Source organism: Gymnogyps californianus, chromosome 1, assembly GCF_018139145.2.
Source record: "Gymnogyps californianus isolate 813 chromosome 1, ASM1813914v2, whole genome shotgun sequence".
In the NCBI taxonomy this organism is placed as follows: Eukaryota; Metazoa; Chordata; class Aves; order Accipitriformes; family Cathartidae; genus Gymnogyps; species Gymnogyps californianus.
The window spans coordinates 65,129,156-65,147,851 of record NC_059471.1 but is presented as its reverse complement, the minus strand read 5'-3'; the positions used below and the strand labels follow the sequence as shown (position 1 = coordinate 65,147,851).

Sequence of the window (18,696 nt, the reverse complement as noted above, 5' to 3'; positions counted from 1 at the left end):
GTCCAACCCAGCACTTGGAGCTAGAGCAGGATGCTCAAGGCCTTGCCTAGTCCAGCTTTGAAAATCTTCAAGGAGGGAGATTTCCTCTCTTGCAAAGGCAAACTATGATGAAGCTAAAGACCAGTCTCTGGCATTCCTGATCCCTTGGCATAATGCAGAAACCTCCTCCTGAACAGTCCATCTGAAAGTGGTATTGCTAGCTTCTGGCCAAGAGCCTTTCAATCACGGGACCAAATCCATGGTAGGTGCCAAGGCCCAGAGGTTACGGACTCATTTACCATTGACTATTTTATGCCAGTAAGCTTTAGTTCTGAATAATTACATTCATGCTCACTAAAATATAAGCCACACATTAGGTTTTCCCTAGCCTCCTCTTACTGAATTCCAGGGCAGACACTGAATTAAAGGGATGTACCTGATGCATTTATTTTTTCTTTAAAAAACTCCTGTGCCATACATTATTTAAAAGGGTGTCTTTTGCATCACTGCCTTTTACTGACATTCTCCAAGATTTCCTGGGTGAAAAGCATGTGTGGAAACTGTTTCTCAGCTGCAGGTCATCTCAACGATACAGGTTCACACTTCTGTAAGTCTGAAGGGGGAGATCAGATTTGAGTATAAGGATCCTGCTTTACCCGGGCCATATTTGCAAACTGCATTTTAATGGTCAGTCAAGCCACATCTATACACCACGGTAAAGATGTTTCTTTTGGACATTGCTTTTTGCAGGCCAAAAGAAATCTCAGGAACTTAATATAATGCTGAATTATTTCACTGACTATATAACTGCAGAAATCTTCAGCATTTAGTATGATGTTCACATTGGTATTTTTTTGTTTTCAAGGTTTAAATGTTGTGTATAATGCAATTTAGCACACAGGTGTTTTCAAAATGTTTTACAGCTGGTTCTAATTTCTCCTTCTCCACAGGAAAAAATACCGTTTGCTTGGGATGAAGTTTTATTTTCATTAAATTGATATAGATCTGTTTTAAATTAAGTATATTTATTGTCTGTATACGTAACTTGTTGAATGTGCTCAAATTATGGAGTCACTTCCGCCTAAGAATACGGACCAAGAATATTTAAGCTAAATTGTTTTACTTTGAATTTATTGCAGACCAAAAGCTAAGATAAAGTCAGGACTTTGCTGCTGAGTGATATTTTGCTATGCTATGCTATATCTGTGTGTGTTTATACTACTGTCTGTTCTACAGTAACTTAAATTCTGGGATGAAGATATTGAAATTCTTCATTTCAAAGGCAAAAAAACTTGCAGAACTTGCAAAATTTTAACTGAAGTTTCAACACTGAACTTTTTGAAAATATTTCTGTCCATTTTTTCATGACTTCTAGAAAGTAGAACTTTTCATAAAAACATTTTGAATTTTCAGCAAAAAAATATCTATTTTTTCTGCTTTTTTTCAGCCACAATCAAGTCAAAGTTTATTTTATTTTAATTCTAAAAAAATCCCAAAGTTAAGCTAGTTGTGAGTGAGTTTGGTTTTTTGATGTTCAGAAGATCCTAAAGCACTAACTGAAAACATCATTATGTTTGCTCTGACATATTTGCATAAACAAAATCAGGTTTGGGTCAGCTTTATAAAAATTTTATTCTAAAATCTTGAGAGATGTGACTTCCTGAAGTCAGTTCTGACTTCATGTGAGGAACCATGATGCAGTTGGCATACTACATAGTACAGCACCTTTAAGTATAAATAACAAGCAAGCAATTGTAAGCAAAGCCCTTTTCTCGGGGTTATTGAATGGTGTTTTTTAGGAAGACTTAATGTATTGTAAACAAGAACCTTACATTTCATCAGTTTGACATATGCATCTTATTAGCAACAACCTTAAGTTACTACTGGAATTGTTACCCTTCTAGATGGTCAGATCATACTCAGTACTACAGCTGCTTGAAAGGGTTCTGCTGAAACAGCTTTGTTTAAAGGGAAAGTGGACTTTGGATTATGTGGAAATCTTTCGCTCTTCCCAAAACATCCTATTTTCACCTCCATCCTAGCAATTTTTGGCTTGCAGTATTTTGTAGATAGCAATCTGAAAGCTATTGAAGTGGCACAGAAAGAAAGAAATGGTACTTTTCATCATTTTTCCATGGAGAATAGCTTGGGGTTTTTTTCTAGTAGGCATATAAAACTATGCAATAAAGAAACAAGTATCTCACTTTTGCTCCAGGGTAGCCAGGAATACCATGTGGTCCTTGATCACCAGGTTCTCCTTTCCTCCCAGGCTGGCCAGGGGTTCCTGGAAAGCCAGGAGGGCCAGGGGGGCCAGTAGAGCCCCTTCTCATTTCATCACCCACAAGGCATTTACTGCAATCCCCTTCTTCGCCTAAGGAAAGGATTGGAAAAAGAAGAAAGAATGCTCTGTCACAACAAACAGACTTTCAGCTGTATCCATTTTATATATAGACTTGAGAATATTTGAGTAGTTTCTCAAATACTTCAGAAAAGTACTACTTTTTTTTTTCTTACAAGAAACTAACACAATGTTTCCTTGTTGTGTTAGCCCCAGATCAAATTCATTGGTCCCCGAGCATGTCATAGTTCAATAAACTCAGACTGAATACAATGGGAGCTTTACACAATGCATAACAGCAGGTCATCTATTGAGTTATCTGTGATAACCAACCTTTAGGTCCTTTTTGTCCTCTTGGCCCAGGGAAACCTTGCATGCCAAATCTACCTGGCATCCCCTCCCGTCCTTTTAATCCAAAGAGAGAGCCTAGAAATTTAATTAAATAAAAATATGAATTAATCTACTGTAGATTTACTCTTCTTCTCTTTTCTCCCTATTCCTTTGAGCTGCACTGCATCTGCCCTTTTCTGTTTCCCCTAATGTCATTTACTGTCTAACCCAGCCTGTTGTTATCTATATCTCCTGCTCTCTTCCTCTCTCCCTCTTCTCACAGCTTCCCACACCCGTTCTCAGTAACTTCCATCTGCTGTGGCAGATGATCCTTGCCATTCTTTGCTCTCTCTCATGCTGAATTCCTTTGTTCCTCTCTCCCAGCACAACCTACTTTGCAGTACCACAGACCGCCTGCTCTGGATCACCTCCTGCACATCCTTTTCTCCACTCCTGCTCTTGCACTGCAGTGTGGTGCTTTTCACAGAGGCACAGCACAATCTCAGTCAGAAATGGCTTCTGGAGGCCACCTGGTCCAACCCTCTGCTCAGAGCAGGGCCAACCTCAAACTTACAGCAAGTTGCTCAGGGTCTCGTCCAGCTGAGTACTGAATATCTCCAAAGATGGAGAGTATACAACCTCTCTGGGCAACCTGTTCCAGTGTGTGACCACCCTCATGGTGAAAAAGGTTTTCCTAATATCTAAGCAGAACTTCCTTTGTTGCAGCTTGTGACCATTGCTTCTTGCCCTGTTGCTGTGCTCCTTAGTGAAGCATCTGGTTCCATTTTGCCTGTGGCCTCCCAAGAGGTAGGGGAAGACAGCAGTAAGATTCCCCTTAACTTTCTCTTCTCCAGGCTAAGGAAGAAATCCAGCTCTCTCAGACACTCCTTGACACTCATATCCCTCCCCCGCCCCAAACCAGACCTTTTCTTTCAAATGTTGTCAGGAATGTCTAAAAACTATGCAAACATCTCCTAAATTGATGAGCATACACCACTTCTCCCCTGTGTGTCCTCCCCACTACCCATTTCATGTCATTCCCTCAATCTACTTTTCTCACTTTGCCTTGCCAACAGCTATCTTTAAAATAAGCAAAGATGTTCCTGTGAGCTCTCATCATCTCTCTTCATGCACTTACCAGGGGATCCAGTGGGACCAGGTGGACCACGGAGTCCTGGTGTGCCGTGCTTACCCGGAAACCCAGGCGGGCCCACCTGATAAGCGGGAGATCCTAATTCACCTTTTTCGCCTTTTGGTCCCATTTCTCCAGGTAAGCCTGGCTTATCCCCATCCACTGAAACAGAATCAGGGAAGAAGTTCAGAACAATTTCTTAACAACGCCGCTCAAAGACCTGTAATGTAGCAGAAGGGAAAGTTCATGCAACTGCATCTAGCATGCAAGGAAGAATGGAGATATTTAGCATAGAGCAAAAATGGTAACTGCACTTTTCACTTGAGCAAATCCATACCAGTTACTGAAGCAAGGCTCTGTCATCGTCTCTACTTCAGTTGCTTTGCCAGAGCCCCATCGAGGCCAAAGGAAAATGCTTCTCTCCGTTTTTGCCCCCACAGTTAGTTATCTACCACTCTGCACTGCATATTCCACGGTCCACACATATATTTCCCTCACCCTGACCATGTATCAGTTAAAACTCACTATAAAGTTAAGCTGTTGGAACACGTGTTGCTGGGATATTACCATCAGAGAATCCAGGAAGACCAGGCAGCCCACGATCTCCCTCCTCTCCTGGGTCTCCCTGTAGTCCAGAAACACCTGGAAAGCCTGGTTCGCCTCTTGCACCTGAAAGACACCCCCAGTTCCACAAAACACGTTAGTGTGATGCTGTTTGTGACCCATAAATGCCGACTTGTGATACACTGCAGACTGGTCAATTCTTAAAAAGTAAATATTAGGAACTTCAAGGGCTTCAGAATATTAGAATTTACAATCATTTCTTAAAGGTAGCTTTAGAAATGCAGAAACCTGCTACCTCATGCTGCCTCAGTCTGAATAAAGAAATATATCTGAGAGATTTGTGTAAAGCCCAGACATCTGAGAGCTGAGCATGGCCTGTGACAGGAATGGTGTGGAGCCACCAAGCCCAGGAAGAAGGAGAATATCTCTCAGCTCTTATTAATATGCCGCTAGAGCTACATTGCTCCTGGGAAGCACAGAAGACCAGCTCTCTGAGGAGAGCCCTTCCTTCCTACAAGAAGTTGCCATTGTAACAGATGTCTGATATGTGAGCTTTCCTCTGCTCCCCAGTACCAAAAGCATCTGCCTGCGCCCAGCTATTGCCTGCAGAAAGTATCGTGCTCTTGTCAAAGGTCAATGATACTAGAGGACATATGGTGTGTCCAGCCCCCTGCCTGCTTCCTCCTCTCTCTACGCAATCTCTCCTGCTCCTAAAAGCCTGGCAGGGTGTTCAGGGTGATTTGAACAATGTTTTGGGCCTCTTGCCCCCTTTCTCTGGGAGGAAGGGAACCATTCATTGTTAGACTCTCTGGCTTTCAACAAGACTAGTAAACTCAACGGTATGAAGACGCAGCCTGGGGCAATGGCATGTGATCGTCCACGCTGTTTGCTGGCACCTTCCCTGGAATAGTTTTGGCCTTGGCAAACTGATATCACCTTCTATGTGTTTCTAGTCTGGCCAGCCAGAGCCACCACAGCTCTGCAGGACAGCTGACAGTGGGTGCTATAAGCCTAGTGAAAAGATCACAAAGGAAATTCGTCAATTTAAAAAAGGGGAAAAAAAAATCCTCTTCTATTCCTCAAGGCTTTCTTAATGTTTTTTTTTCTTTCTTTCTAAATATTAGATTGTAAGAATGGTCTCTGCTGTGCTGCCATTGCTGCACTTTATCCAGAGTCTCTGAAACAGGACGCAGAAGACAGACTCTCCCATTCTTCCTTTCACTGGACAACAAAGTCACATGCTTTTTTGCTTGTTTCTTCTCTGTGGACACAGGAATGCACGGATGCCTTTTGTATAGCAATCCAGCTTCAGAAGGAGGGACAAAGAAGCCACTTGCCTGCAAAAAGGTGATTAGGGCACTCTCTCGGAAGGCAATTACACCTTCTGGAACAGTTTAACAAACCACAGTTTTTTAAGGAGTTGAATTCTCAGAATTTCATGCTTTTGATCTATGCAGAAGGTAGTAAAATGCAGCTAAAATAAACAATCTAAGCAAAGAAGACGTACCTTTCCTTGGGATGCGGGAAGGAAAATAGGAAACTGGTCCTGGAGGACCAATCTCGCCTGGCTCCCCCTGTTAACAGAAGTTGAAGTATCACATCTAAGCACATTATTCTAGAGAATTTCTTTTAAAATGGAAAGGTATGCCCATGAAACACAAAGAAACAAACTTTCAAAAGCACTGATGTGACTTTTAAGAAATCTCAGAGATTTCAAGTTAACAAACCACATAACTGGTTCTACAATGATGACAAACACAATTGTTATTACATGACAGAAAAGAAAAGAAAGCAAAATGACATCTGGTTTATTGCTTCTAGCAAATGAAAGTAAAGCAGTACCTTGCTTCCCCTAGGACCATAGCCACCTGGTGGACCATCAAATCCTGGAAAACCCTGTAATACACATAAAAATGATTGACTTTTCCTTTATCAGAGAGAGAATAAAATTATTTGGTCTGTAGCAGCTGGCTTCCTCCGATGTTAGTGTGAAAACCATGCAACAGAGCTGAGCAGTTTGTCTCCCTGGGGTGTAGCAATTCAGGTAATACCATTGAGTCTCCTCATGTTTTGATGTTCCATCTCTTGGACCAAGCCTAACTCCTGTCAGAGGCCAGAGGGACCTGCTGTCGCCCTTGGCAGTGGTGCAGATGGAAGGAGCACCTACACCCACACCGTCCCATGGAGGCTGCAGGATGGGGGAGGAGAAAGGGGATCCCTTCCATGCCAGTTGACCCTGAGACACGTGGGCCAGGCAGCCAGAACACACCAACCTGCTGCAAGAAGACTAAACAAGTCTGAATCATTATGAGTGGACATATTTCCACTGGAATGCAAACAGCGAGCAGCAAAATAGCACTGAAGCGCGCAGGTCCTTTTTGCTGTTTTCCAGGCGGCTGGAGCTTGTTTGGCCAACGAGGGGTTCCCCAGCTGAATGAGAAGAACTCAGGACCAGCCCTGAAGGCGCCTTCATCCAACTCTCCCACCCCCGACCATGCTGTATCCCAGAGAAAATTTTCCATCCCTACTGCCAACAAATGTTATAATATTTAAGGTCCTGCCCACTTCATTCTTTTAAAAGGTCTGATATCAAAAGCACGTGGATTAAAACACGTGTGGTAAAACACGGTACATCCTATCACATGAGAGTGTATTTCAGCTGCTGGGGGTGCACAGAGCAAAGTGCAGATTGCAGTGATGCTGATACAGAAGAGATGATCTCTTCTGTGTGCTTTACTCAGCTCTTTGACAGCTTTTGTTCTCTATAGAAAATGTTACTCTGGAAAAAGATCAGTGTTAAAAAAGTGAGCTTTTAGTAGAAAACAGTGGCCAGATCATCAACCGATATCAATTAACACAGTTTCACTGAAACCAGTAGATTTGTATAATTCACACTAGTTAGATTATTAGCCAGCTTTTTTAAAATTCAGCATCTCCCGAGTTTCACAGTGGGTACAACTCCTACACTGAACTTGAATGTTAATAACCAGCTCTGTAAGTCACTCACGCAGTTTTGAAGCACTACAAATACCACAGCTCTCAGCAAGATGCCACAAACGGGACCGCACGCTTCAGAGACCTTTCCATAATGGCAACTGTACACCACACCATCAGAAAAGGAGCCTCTTGAGTACCAGGCATAAAATCTCTTCACACTAGGTGGAGCTGGTGGTCTAAAAGTGAAGCCAGCAGCTTCCTAATTAACTGCAACTTCATCTGTGTGCAGGCAGGACTTAACCATCCTTCTTTCTTTCTTAAGAATCAAATCACTCACAAATCAACAAAAAGGAGGTCGTTGTGAACAGCACACCAAGTAGGCTGTCCCCTCTCATACACACGTTATACAATGATACTCCATCCAAACCAATGTACCTTCTGCTAAAATTGTTGCCAAGATTCACCCTCAATAAGGGGACGCCACTGACCATTTCTGACTGGAGCATGAACCTATGTTAAAGTCAACCAGTGGGCTTTAATGGGTTTTGCATCAGCCTCTCCACATATGTATTACTGATAGCATATTCCCTTCCACACCACCAGGCTTTGTGATCGGACCGAATAGCTGCACAAATGTTATTTTTCATATTTCATGTACTTTCATGTCCCTTGTATTTCATGTTATTATTGTTATGCCTTGGTGGCAGGACAAATCCTTAAACAACTAAGGATGGAGAGGCATGGAAAAGTCTTGCATCCCACAGCTATTTGAATACCTCATGGAAGTGATTTCTAATGCTGACTGAAGAAGCCTTTTTCTGAGACCAAACAGAAAGTATGAGCTCTTCTCTGTCTGACAGAATGCTATTTTAAATATTTGGGTGTGTTTCCATGGGGACAGAGATTTAACTGGTATATTTATCAGTTTCCTTCTCTTCTTCTTTTGTGATATTCAAGATAACCATACATCTCAACCACATCTGCAGAAAGCTATTCAAAAAAGTAAGTTTCTGCATGTAGGAAGAAAATTACAGAAATCATGGTCGCAGTAATGGCAACAATGAAAATGACACCTTCCCGTAGTGCTCTTAAAACATGCTCATGTTTTAAGCAAAACAGACTTTAATTATAGGGCTACTTTTTTTCCTCACTGATGAGAAAAATAACTGACCCAAAATTACAATGATGGATGAATCCAGATGATATTTGTTAGACTACAGCTGGTACAATTACAGGCAGAATTTGTCCTCTACAGTTTACTTTTCAGACAGATTGTCTACATATTTGTTAGAAACAACAGTCTTGTATAAAATACTCACTCTTTCTCCACTGAGTCCTGGAAAACCATTGATGCCAGGCAGTCCCTATGAAGGCACAATAAAGTTAGCAAAATAAAGTGACATCCTAACATCCTAATGGTTAAGACCCACTATTATTTCTTAGATAAAATATATCTGACAGCTTGAAACTCTAACACTAACAGTCAGAGTTCAGATACTTTTTCAATGACATTCATGTATGATGCAATCAGAACAGGTCTGAAATCTAATCTGGTATTTGATTTTTATCTCTCAATCAATACATTGTAAATTGACCATGAAGATTTTAAAGATGGCTGAGATTTTTTTTAAATGTCTGCTGAGTACTCTTCTCACTCTGTTTAAGCACTTTAGAAACACTGCGCCAAAAAAAGCATCCATAGATGCTACAAGGCAGTAGTATTTAAATTAGCTTTTTTCCTGGGGTCACAAGTAACCGTAGCCAAACTCATGTTTGTTAATCATGGTCTGAAGAGAGCTAAGATGGAAACAGTGAAATACAGTCTGTGCTGAGGACCAGGACAGTAGCTGTGGTTAATGAGCACAGCTTTAGGTAAGAGATGCACAAGGCTTCCCAATGATGGTATAGGTATACCTGTGAGTCCCATGGGGCCCTCCTCCCACTACCATTTCAAAATGGCTTTTTCACTTTCCTGTATCAGCCAGTTCAGAGCTGGCCACACCTGGTGGGCTGAAGAACTATCATTTCTATAGTTTGTTAATCTGTGTTTTGTTCCTGAAGGCAAACTCTCAGCTTGGATTTGCACATCCAGCTGGGTGAATTTTACCTTTAACGAGTGACTCACCCTTTGTCCTGGGAAGCCCATTACCCCTTCTTCACCTTTTTCAGGAGCATAGAGAAGTACACCCTAGGAAACATTACAAGTCAGTTCAACGTATTTCTTCATTATGTGCAAAAAAATTGTAACACTGTTTTATGAAAGCTAAACAGGATGAAAACATCATTGTAGCACATGGAGGATCTAATAATAGCTGCATGTGAAAGAACTGTTGTCCTTAAAATTAAGTGTAACATGCTTGCTTCATTACAATAGCAGGAGCAGGCCATTAGGGAGAGGACAGGGTTTCCCTCCTATCATGTCCTACTCCTGTATTTCTTCTGTGGCTGCAACTCTGAAGAAGAGCCAACGCAATTGTTCAGCTATACAACCAATTAAGCAACTCAGCTTATGCCCAAACTGTAGCTTCAGAGAGCTATTTGGCAAACACAGGTATGCTGCTATGCATCCTACTATTAAAAAAAAAAAAGGGAGAAACACATATCCCCTTTTGCTACCTCAGCATAAAATCTACGGTTTTCCTAATGTAGTCAACAAAATTCTTCATGTGCAGAATCTGACCAACAGCTGAAGAACTGGCTAGCGACTGCACATGGAGGGCACCAGGGCTCACACTACGACCTTCTCCCATAACCTTGTGGAGAAGCTGACCAGACCATCTGAGAAAATAAAGCTCTGCAAAATGCTCAGTGAGGCATCCCTAATTGGTAAAGACTGTATTTTAAACCACTCTGGGAAATAAAAAGGAACCACTCAATGGCAAAGCTATTTAGACAGTCTAGAGGTTGCCTGTGAGTTTACTAAACCACATTCAGTCAAGCCTGGTTGACAGCTCTAAATGATACAGCAGCACATGGGATTACTGTCCACTTACTCAACAGACTTAATGACCAATGAGACCAAAAGTCTGTATGTGCTGGAGAGTAGACTGAAAAGGATTGAGAAAATTTCCATATATACTTATTTAATGAAATTTAGTGGAATTTTTAAACATAGATCAGCAGATCAGCAGCAGTAAAGAGATTTATTAATAGTTAAAGCTAAAATTAAAAAGTGTGTGAGGGAAAATCTTATTTTGGTAAACCAGTAAGAGGATGACTGATTGCACTGTGGAGCTATTACACGTCATGTTGTTCAGTTTTTCTAAAGCATCAGAACTGGTGTCTCTGCTTATGTTGCTCCATATCTATATTGCATCACTTCAATGATGAATGCACCAGTATTAACTCCAATATTATTATTTGTCTTTGTTCTTTTCCACTTGACTTACTGGAATTCCAGCTTCCCCTTTTTGTCCAGGTTCTCCTCTTTCACCCTAACAATAAAGAAAAAGTATTCAGATATGTTAGGCATTCCCATTTACATTTCAATAACTTTTCTACAACACAAAGTGACAAATGTTTATCAAGAGAAAAAACACCACTCTTGTGCTGTTCTTTATTCATACACTTGTCATATGAAATGCATGTTTTCATAAGAAGTTTCTAAAGCTGCTTTTTTAAAAGATATTTGATAATTTTTCTGAAAAGGTTTCTAGGAATGTGAACACCTCAGGTCGTTTCCAGGCTTGTTTATGAGATGTCTGGGTGGTGAATGCCTGAGTAATGCCTATAAATAAATGCACATTCTCCCATCTTTACCTACTGATTGTCTATGAATTGTCTGATCAAAAGTAAGAGTTCCTGTTAGGATGAGACAAATGATAGCCTAAAGTCTACTCACTATATTGACAATATCTCCATTGAATATAAAGGCTCTCCAGGTAAGTAGCTCATATGCGGACATCTCTGCTTATTCATGGGAATCCCAACATGTATGTTACTTAACACAGACTGCAGACTGTCAAAAGCATTTTTAGATCTTTCAGTATCATACCAATTTACTTATCTTACTGCAGAAATTACAGGAGCCACATGAACTTTCTAACTTCAAATCTGGGATGAAAAACTACTGGTCTGGAGGGTGGTGTCTGATACAGAATATAGAGATACAGGGTATGCATATGAGAATAAACTGCATCTTGCTGTTGAGGATTTCTCCAATATGTATGAACAAGCCTTAATTGTAAGTATACAAATATCTGCACCATATAGAAAAGTTATATAAACAAACACAATAATTCAGATGGCTTCCCTAAAGATATGCTTCTTTTACAGGAAGAAAATTTCACTCACTATTATGAAAAATAAGATATTGAATGACTTCTCAGCAGGTATTTCTGCTTGTAAAATGAGAAGATGTGAGTGATGGCCAGTAGTTGCATACTTAAACAAAAAGAACAAGTTTGCCTAAAGCACCTCTAGTCCACGAGAAGTGCCTTCTGAGTGACTTTAGCCACCATAGTTTCAATAAATACTTCATGATCCAAGCTATGGGAAAGTAGCAGATTTCTCTTTTGATATACTAAAGTCTTCTAAGTACTATATGTAAAAGCACAGTTGTACAATATTTTAGTTTCGGTACTGCAGAGCTCTTAGTTCCTTGTGCATTTTGGCAAAATACCCTGTAGTTACCTTGTGTTTGTCAGAGGGGACACCCATCAGTTCTCTTGTAGGAAGCCCAGGTGGACCTGGAGGACCTGGAGGGCCCTGCAGGAAAAGCATAAGGGTACATTTACTGACAGTTATAATACCTTGTCAAGCTGTCGATCAGCACAGGGTCTAAGGAACTGCAACAAAAGGAGCAACACAGATTTGCCCCTGCTAGGAGTATGGTTCTAAACCTCTGAATAAAATGATGGCAAGAAAAACTTATTTTGTGCTGGGATTAACATATAGCAATACTTGTTCTTCCCTGTATGTTTCCAGAATGATGGTAAAGATTATCGCTTTATATACAATGGTCTGGCTCTATAAATTTCAGAAGTGTTACCTCTGTGTTGGTGTAAATGAGGGCACAGCTAGATCTAGACACGTAGAAGTTAGTTCAGCTATGACATTCCTTATGGAGATTATAATTACTTTCAAAGCTATACTTGTTTGTTTTTCTCTTATAATGACATAATACAATTGCAAATTAAGAGAATATTTAAAATAGGTTCCTTTATAAATAGCGAATAACATCAACTTGTCCTTTAGTAGTGATATTAATTCATTAGTTTTCCTTTACCTGTTCACCTTTTTCTCCATAGAAGCCAAGGCCCCTGTTGCCCTGCAAAAACAATAGGTCAAGATTTACTAAGTGTACAACTCTATTGTTTTCTTGTTTCTTTATTGTTTTCTAATGTAAAATTCAAATTTAAACAGGCTTAAAGGCCTTTTCAGGCTTATAAGTCTGTATGACACCACTGAAGAACTGCAATCAAATAATAGTCTAGGTTTACCTCAAAGTATTTTTATAGATTCAAAAGTATTTTTATAGACCTAAACGTTCAGAAAGACAACGCTAATTAAAATCTCATGCTACCAGTGCTTCTTACAATAGACTTTGAGTCATTCACTGAGTAATGTCGCGAAAAGATCAAGCATTTCTTTTGCAAGTTTTTTAACAGCACTGAACATTAAATAAAAATACTTAAGTGTGCTGCAACAATGAACTCATATATTTTTTCCGCTGAGATACAATTGAATATTGTAAAGACTGCAAGGATTTTCTGTTCATGGGAAGCTACTGTGACTACGGTAGCAAATTAAATCTGGCTCTAGAACTGGTTTAATCTTTTCAGGGTAGGCGATCCTAGTGTAAGATTAACTTCTCGTGGTATGCAGCCAACACAGAAGGTCTTGTGCTACACAGCCTTTGGTGCAGCCTGTGGTTCTTTATTTTACTGCCTTCAAGTGAGTCTTGGATAAATCTCAGCGACACAAAATCAACATAAACAACTCTGACACAAAGACTTACTTGTGGTCCTGGTGGTCCTGGAGGCCCTGGTGGTCCCTGGGGAACACAATAAGGGTGAGCAAGTTACTTGTTGCTTTCTAATCAATGCATGCAGGAAGTCAGTTACTTTGTCTGAAATTTAAGTACATATTTAGAAGGCAGTGTATTCCTCAGCATTCAATATGCTATCCTCACTATATTAGCTCTGTTTACTGTTCTGAAAAATACCCTCCTAAGTCACATCGTAATCTTTCCTAACAGAATAACAGTCTCCCAGCTTAGACCTAATGAAATCCCATTTTTATTTCAAGTAATAAGAACTTGTGCTTTTGGCTCCTGACTTAGTAACATTTTAAGCTTATACCTAAAGTTAAGCATGTCTTTAAGTGCTTCCCTGGACTGGTGTCTTGGTACTGCATCCATCTGTAAAGGGAGCTGAACTACCACATGCATCTCAGATTACCTATCTGGTACTGTACAGAATGAAATCAAAGGAAGATGGTGGGAAATGAAACTACAACAGGAAAAAAAGCTGCCAGAGTCTTACAAGAAGAGCAGTAGGAAAGCCATTAATCGGACAGACAACCTGCCTTGCTTCAGTTAGCTATGGTAGTTAACAGGCTCCAAAGGGCTCTACACGTTAAAAACTCTGTCAAATGCAGGAAAGGTGGGGTGAATAAGAAGCACAAGCTGTTCAGAGAAGAAGATGGTGAACAAGAGCCATAGAAAAGAGAGAGAGCTGCAGATGGAACCATCCACCTACTGAGCCCTGAAGGGGATATAACTGGGTTATGCAAAATCAAGCCCAACCTGCAAGGAAAAGATAGTAACATTCAGGTGAGACCTGAACTTGTTAGGCATCTCTGCCTTGCTATGTACCTTTGTGTGCACGAACAACAGAATTGTTCTGAAAAAATTACTTTTGAATCAGTTTTGGTTAGTCAAGTAGTCTGTGAGCCGTTGCCTAATCTACTGGGCAGATGCACTGGGCAGGGCATCCCACTGCCTGGAGGCCCTGCATGGACTCAGGGGAGCCATGCTTGCAGGCTGCAGGATCTAGGACTTAGAGAAGAGGAATGATGCAAACTCAGACCTGGGAAATGCTCACAGGTGAGTCATAGCTTTAGAGACAGTAAATATAGTTGGATGTATTTTGTTAAGAGCTGGAGATGGTGGGGATCCATCCACTCTGTAAGAGTGTTCAAAAGAGATGTTGCCAAGATGGCAACCAGAGGGATGTAGTCATGGGGCTCAGAAAATGTGTGGTTCATAGCACTCCTAACAGCCAAGACAGAGCACTGGGAATATGAGTCATTGCAGGCTAGGCTTCTGTGTGAAGCTCATGAACTTCGTGGGTTCACTCTAGAGGAAGAGTAAGTAAAGGACTGCGGAGATTTCCCTTCAGGAGGACCAGAGGAGAAAGACAAGGTGCAGCTTACTCCACATGATAAAACAGGCCACTGCAGAAAATTAACTTTGGAAAGGCTTAACATGCTGTGGATTTAGTCCTAGAAATTTTTTTTTTTTTTGGGGGGGGGGGGGGTGTCCCTGAAAACAGCTGTGGAGGCTGTGTGTAAAAAGCCCTGAATTAATTTTTTTTCCCCTCAAATCAGTGATGTAGAGCAGATCTGAAGTGAATTTTGACAAAACCAACAAAAAAGCAAATGCTATAAAGTTGTCTTACAGAAAAATAAAGCAAGCCTAAAGAAAATGAAATATATTGAATTTGAACATCTGCTTCTCACCCATAAAACTATTAACCATGGTAATAAGAAATGTAGAAAATGGTATCTGGAGAGAACACAAACCTCCCAAAGAACTATTCAGCAACAGTTGTTAACGTCAATGCTGTAAATGTTGATTTTGGAAAAAAAGACTGAAAAATAGTTTAAAAATAAAATTGTGTTCTAAATACTAATGAAGAATGTTATCATCTATTCAATCTCCCATGGGAAGTGTGGAGAGCTAATATACATATCATTTATGAGCAGAAAAGATAACATATTTAGGTCCTGATATCTTTGATAACTCATTGTAGGGGGATGTAGACTGGACAGCATTGAATAATCTTTACAAACAAGACTTTCAAGGAGGTTAAAGAAATACAATATAAATCAAAAGCCTCTGGCAATACAAGGTGAAAGAAACTATATCTCTTTTTGCAATATTCATCCTTGTAGAATCAGTGTCTCACAGTGCTTTTTAAAAGGTTTTGCATCCAAGGACACCTACTTGCTATTTCTAACTTGTTTTTTCTATCCATTTGCTAGGTTACAATCCAACATAACGGAACTTTCTGAGATAATTCTTCTGTTAGGTTAATTTTCTACAGAACATACTTTAAATATACTTACTGGTCTTCCTCGCTCTCCTCTTGGACCAACAGGTCCTTGAATACCCAGCGTACCCGGAGGTCCCTTTAAATAAAAGAACCACCAACCATCAATTAATGTTGTTCTGATATCAGTTACTATTGACACTTTATCACATTTGCTGTAATAGTACTTACTTGAAAACCATTGAACCCTGGATCCCCAGGTTCCCCCTAAAAAAACCAAAGAAGTAAAAAATGCAATAAATACTATATACGAAAGTGAATAAAATCTTTTTCTCACTCATTGATGTTTTTCTCATTCCAAAAACTAATCATAGCATAGAATGCTACACAAACTCTTACATACAGAGGCATTCAATACAGGTGTTGAGATAACCGAATGTGGGCCACACGGATTTTGTACTTTCTATATATAGTATAGTTGCATGCAATACAGTAGGAGGGTACGAAGTTGGCTAGGGAAGTTAGGGATCCAAACTACAAGGCTGAAATGGACAACAGACCATGTTTAATTCTTTTTTGAAAAATCCTATCTAACCAGTGGCTTAATTAGGGCTATAACCTTAGCTGAAATGTACAAGCTCATTTTTCATGAGTTGTATGGGAATTACCGAATCATTTTGATTCTCTTCTGAGTCACTAAAAGCATTTGGAACATACTGTTTTCAGTGACCACATATTTTAACTGCAGTACATGTTGAAATGTTTTTGGAAATTGGATCCAAAAATGTTCTAGCACAAAGACCTTCCAACACCCATAAATAATGCGGTATTCAGTCCAGACACCTTCAGTCATTTTGAATAGCATCCTAACTACCTAGTTAATTTGAGTTTAGTTAACAGAATAATTTGTGGAACCAAGTACTTTGTGAAATGAATACAGGTGTCAGTATCCATCCTTGGACACAACATACTTGAGCAATTCTTAATCATTATGTAATCATTCCTTAATCATTCCTAATTACTAACAAGTGCAGATTTAAAGAGTTTCTGAAAGGAAAAGAAGATTCCATTAAAAAATACAGGCAACTTACAAATGTGTCAACAGAAAAACCTATTTTGGCACTCATCACTGGCACAAAATATACATAAACGATGTCAGCAGATCCCTTCTGTGCTGAGTACAGATCAGATGTAGCTTTGTACATAAATTTGCCACAATTTATACTCTAACAGCATATATAACCCCTTATCTTTATCTGATACCTTCAAATTATAAAAGACTATATATATGAGAAAAAGCTACAAGTGATTACAAAACAAGTTTTAAGGTTTAGATACAGTAAAAGCACCCATAGGAATACTTGGGGTTTACTAAATAACTAAATAATCCATTGAAGCACATTTTATCCCAAGTCAACCAAACTCCTGCATGAAAATTATACAGAAAGAATGCTAACATTAAATAGAATCATTCAACAGACAAAACTATGGCAAAGGAATGATTTTGCCATACATGATACAAAGGTAGTCATTGAATAAAGAACGTAATACTTGAACTACAACATCTCCAGTGCCTCTGCAATCCACCTGTAGGCTGGAATTCCTTGCAAATAACTGAGTGGAGATTTTTTTTCCCTGGATATCAGATAGACTTTGCTGTAACCAGAGAAAGAAGAAGCTGCCTTGCAAAGCCTACACAGAATTGAAGTGGGCCTCTTGGGACGCGTCTGTCAGAGTGTAAGAAAAATTAACTCTCCATCATCTGCTTGTGAAACGGTACTGAGCATGAATAACTCACAGGAGTTACAGACATACCCTGTATCGGCTTGCGATGTCTGGTGGCAGTATGTAGGGCTCCCCCTTCTGGCCCTTTGGCCCTTGGACTCCCTGGAGGTGACCAAAAACATAATAGAAGTAAGCTTTCATATCATATATGTTAACACATAAACAGCTAAGAGTAATAAAAAATATTTGTTGGGGTTTCCATGAGTATATACATACCACTGTTTAGAGGCAGAGACTATGCCTAGCTTTGGACATTCACGGTTTAAAAACAAAGTGTAAACCCTGATCGTACATCAAAGAATGAATTTCCGATTCCGGGGGAAGAACTCCCCATCACCTGGGAGTGGTATTATGGAGTAGCACCTCCTAGCTAGAGCAGCAGCTGCAGCTCCCGAGGGCTGACACGTGCCCTGGTAAATACAGGAGCCCCACTGCTCACCTCAGCATCATCCTATGTATCATGCCATGGAAAGCCAATACTTCGGCCATGGGGCAGGGAAGGAACAGGTTACTTTCATCAGGAATTGTGAGTTTAATATTATTTTATTGCTGTTGGATAAAGCTGTACAGGTTTTCCTGAAGTAATCTCTCTGCAAGACCTACGTGACAGGTACAGCTCTGGGCAGTCCTCCCAGCCCTGGCTGCAATTTAATAACTAAGCGTAGTGCAGTGTGTCCACGGTAAGTCCGCACGGATGCTCTGCTGGGCCAAAAGGGAGCTCCATTAAGAGATGTCCCATTCGCTTCCAACACACACGTGAATGAAACCCACTTCAGCAATGAGTGAAATCTTAGCTTCAGGTACTCACTTATTGCCAGCTACTTACAATGGTACCAGGGAAACCAGAGAGTCCAGGACTTCCCGAGTCACCAGGGTCACCTACTGTCCCATTACAGCCATCATGACCCGGTTTCCCCCTTGATCCTGGCTGCCCTGGATGACCCTGTTGAGGAAAAAAAAAAAGTGTTTATCTATCCATCTGTTTCTAGTTTTCCTTTTCCTGTAGTCACACAGTATTTAGACATTCTCACATTAAGCTCAAGGCTTGGATCCATGGGAAACTATGATTTTCAAAGACAGAAACAGACAGTGCCTTTTTTTAATATAGCTGCAGCTTGAACCAGATGCCCCAGACAGCCTGAAAAAATGAGTGGTGAAGGACCTTTCAGAAAGGGTAGGAAAGCTATGTTCAATGCAGGCTCTGTTAAGCAGAGAACTAAGCCAGATGAGGCTGCTGTGCAGGGAGCCACCAAGAACTGGGATTGTTAAGCATTTCAGTGCTTCACACTGGAAGAGTGGGAAGAAAGGTTCCTCGCTGGCTTTGAACAGCTTCCAAGCCGGGAAAAAAGTCAGAAATGCTTTTGGAGCTAGGTTGAGCGTCGTGATGAGGCTGTAAGAATGGAAGAAAACAGCAA

General features: G+C 40.3%; 1 protein-coding gene across 1 annotated transcript in view; it reads right to left on the bottom strand.

Annotated features, from left to right (window-relative positions):
- Nucleotides 1–18,696, bottom strand: part of COL4A2 (collagen type IV alpha 2 chain) — a 147,386-nt gene that overhangs the window by 33,158 nt on the left and 95,532 nt on the right. The window contains exons 6-21 of the mRNA XM_050891400.1: nucleotides 18,108–18,224; nucleotides 17,312–17,383; nucleotides 15,728–15,763; nucleotides 15,573–15,635; nucleotides 13,240–13,275; nucleotides 12,508–12,549; nucleotides 11,913–11,987; nucleotides 10,670–10,714; nucleotides 9,406–9,468; nucleotides 8,600–8,644; nucleotides 6,186–6,239; nucleotides 5,851–5,917; nucleotides 4,347–4,448; nucleotides 3,786–3,941; nucleotides 2,651–2,743; nucleotides 2,184–2,350 (exon numbers count right to left, since the gene is read on the bottom strand). Of these exons, the coding sequence (XP_050747357.1) occupies nucleotides 2,184–2,350; nucleotides 2,651–2,743; nucleotides 3,786–3,941; nucleotides 4,347–4,448; nucleotides 5,851–5,917; nucleotides 6,186–6,239; nucleotides 8,600–8,644; nucleotides 9,406–9,468; nucleotides 10,670–10,714; nucleotides 11,913–11,987; nucleotides 12,508–12,549; nucleotides 13,240–13,275; nucleotides 15,573–15,635; nucleotides 15,728–15,763; nucleotides 17,312–17,383; nucleotides 18,108–18,224 (1,233 nt within the window). The remainder of the gene's footprint in view (nucleotides 1–2,183; nucleotides 2,351–2,650; nucleotides 2,744–3,785; nucleotides 3,942–4,346; nucleotides 4,449–5,850; nucleotides 5,918–6,185; nucleotides 6,240–8,599; nucleotides 8,645–9,405; nucleotides 9,469–10,669; nucleotides 10,715–11,912; nucleotides 11,988–12,507; nucleotides 12,550–13,239; nucleotides 13,276–15,572; nucleotides 15,636–15,727; nucleotides 15,764–17,311; nucleotides 17,384–18,107; nucleotides 18,225–18,696) is intronic.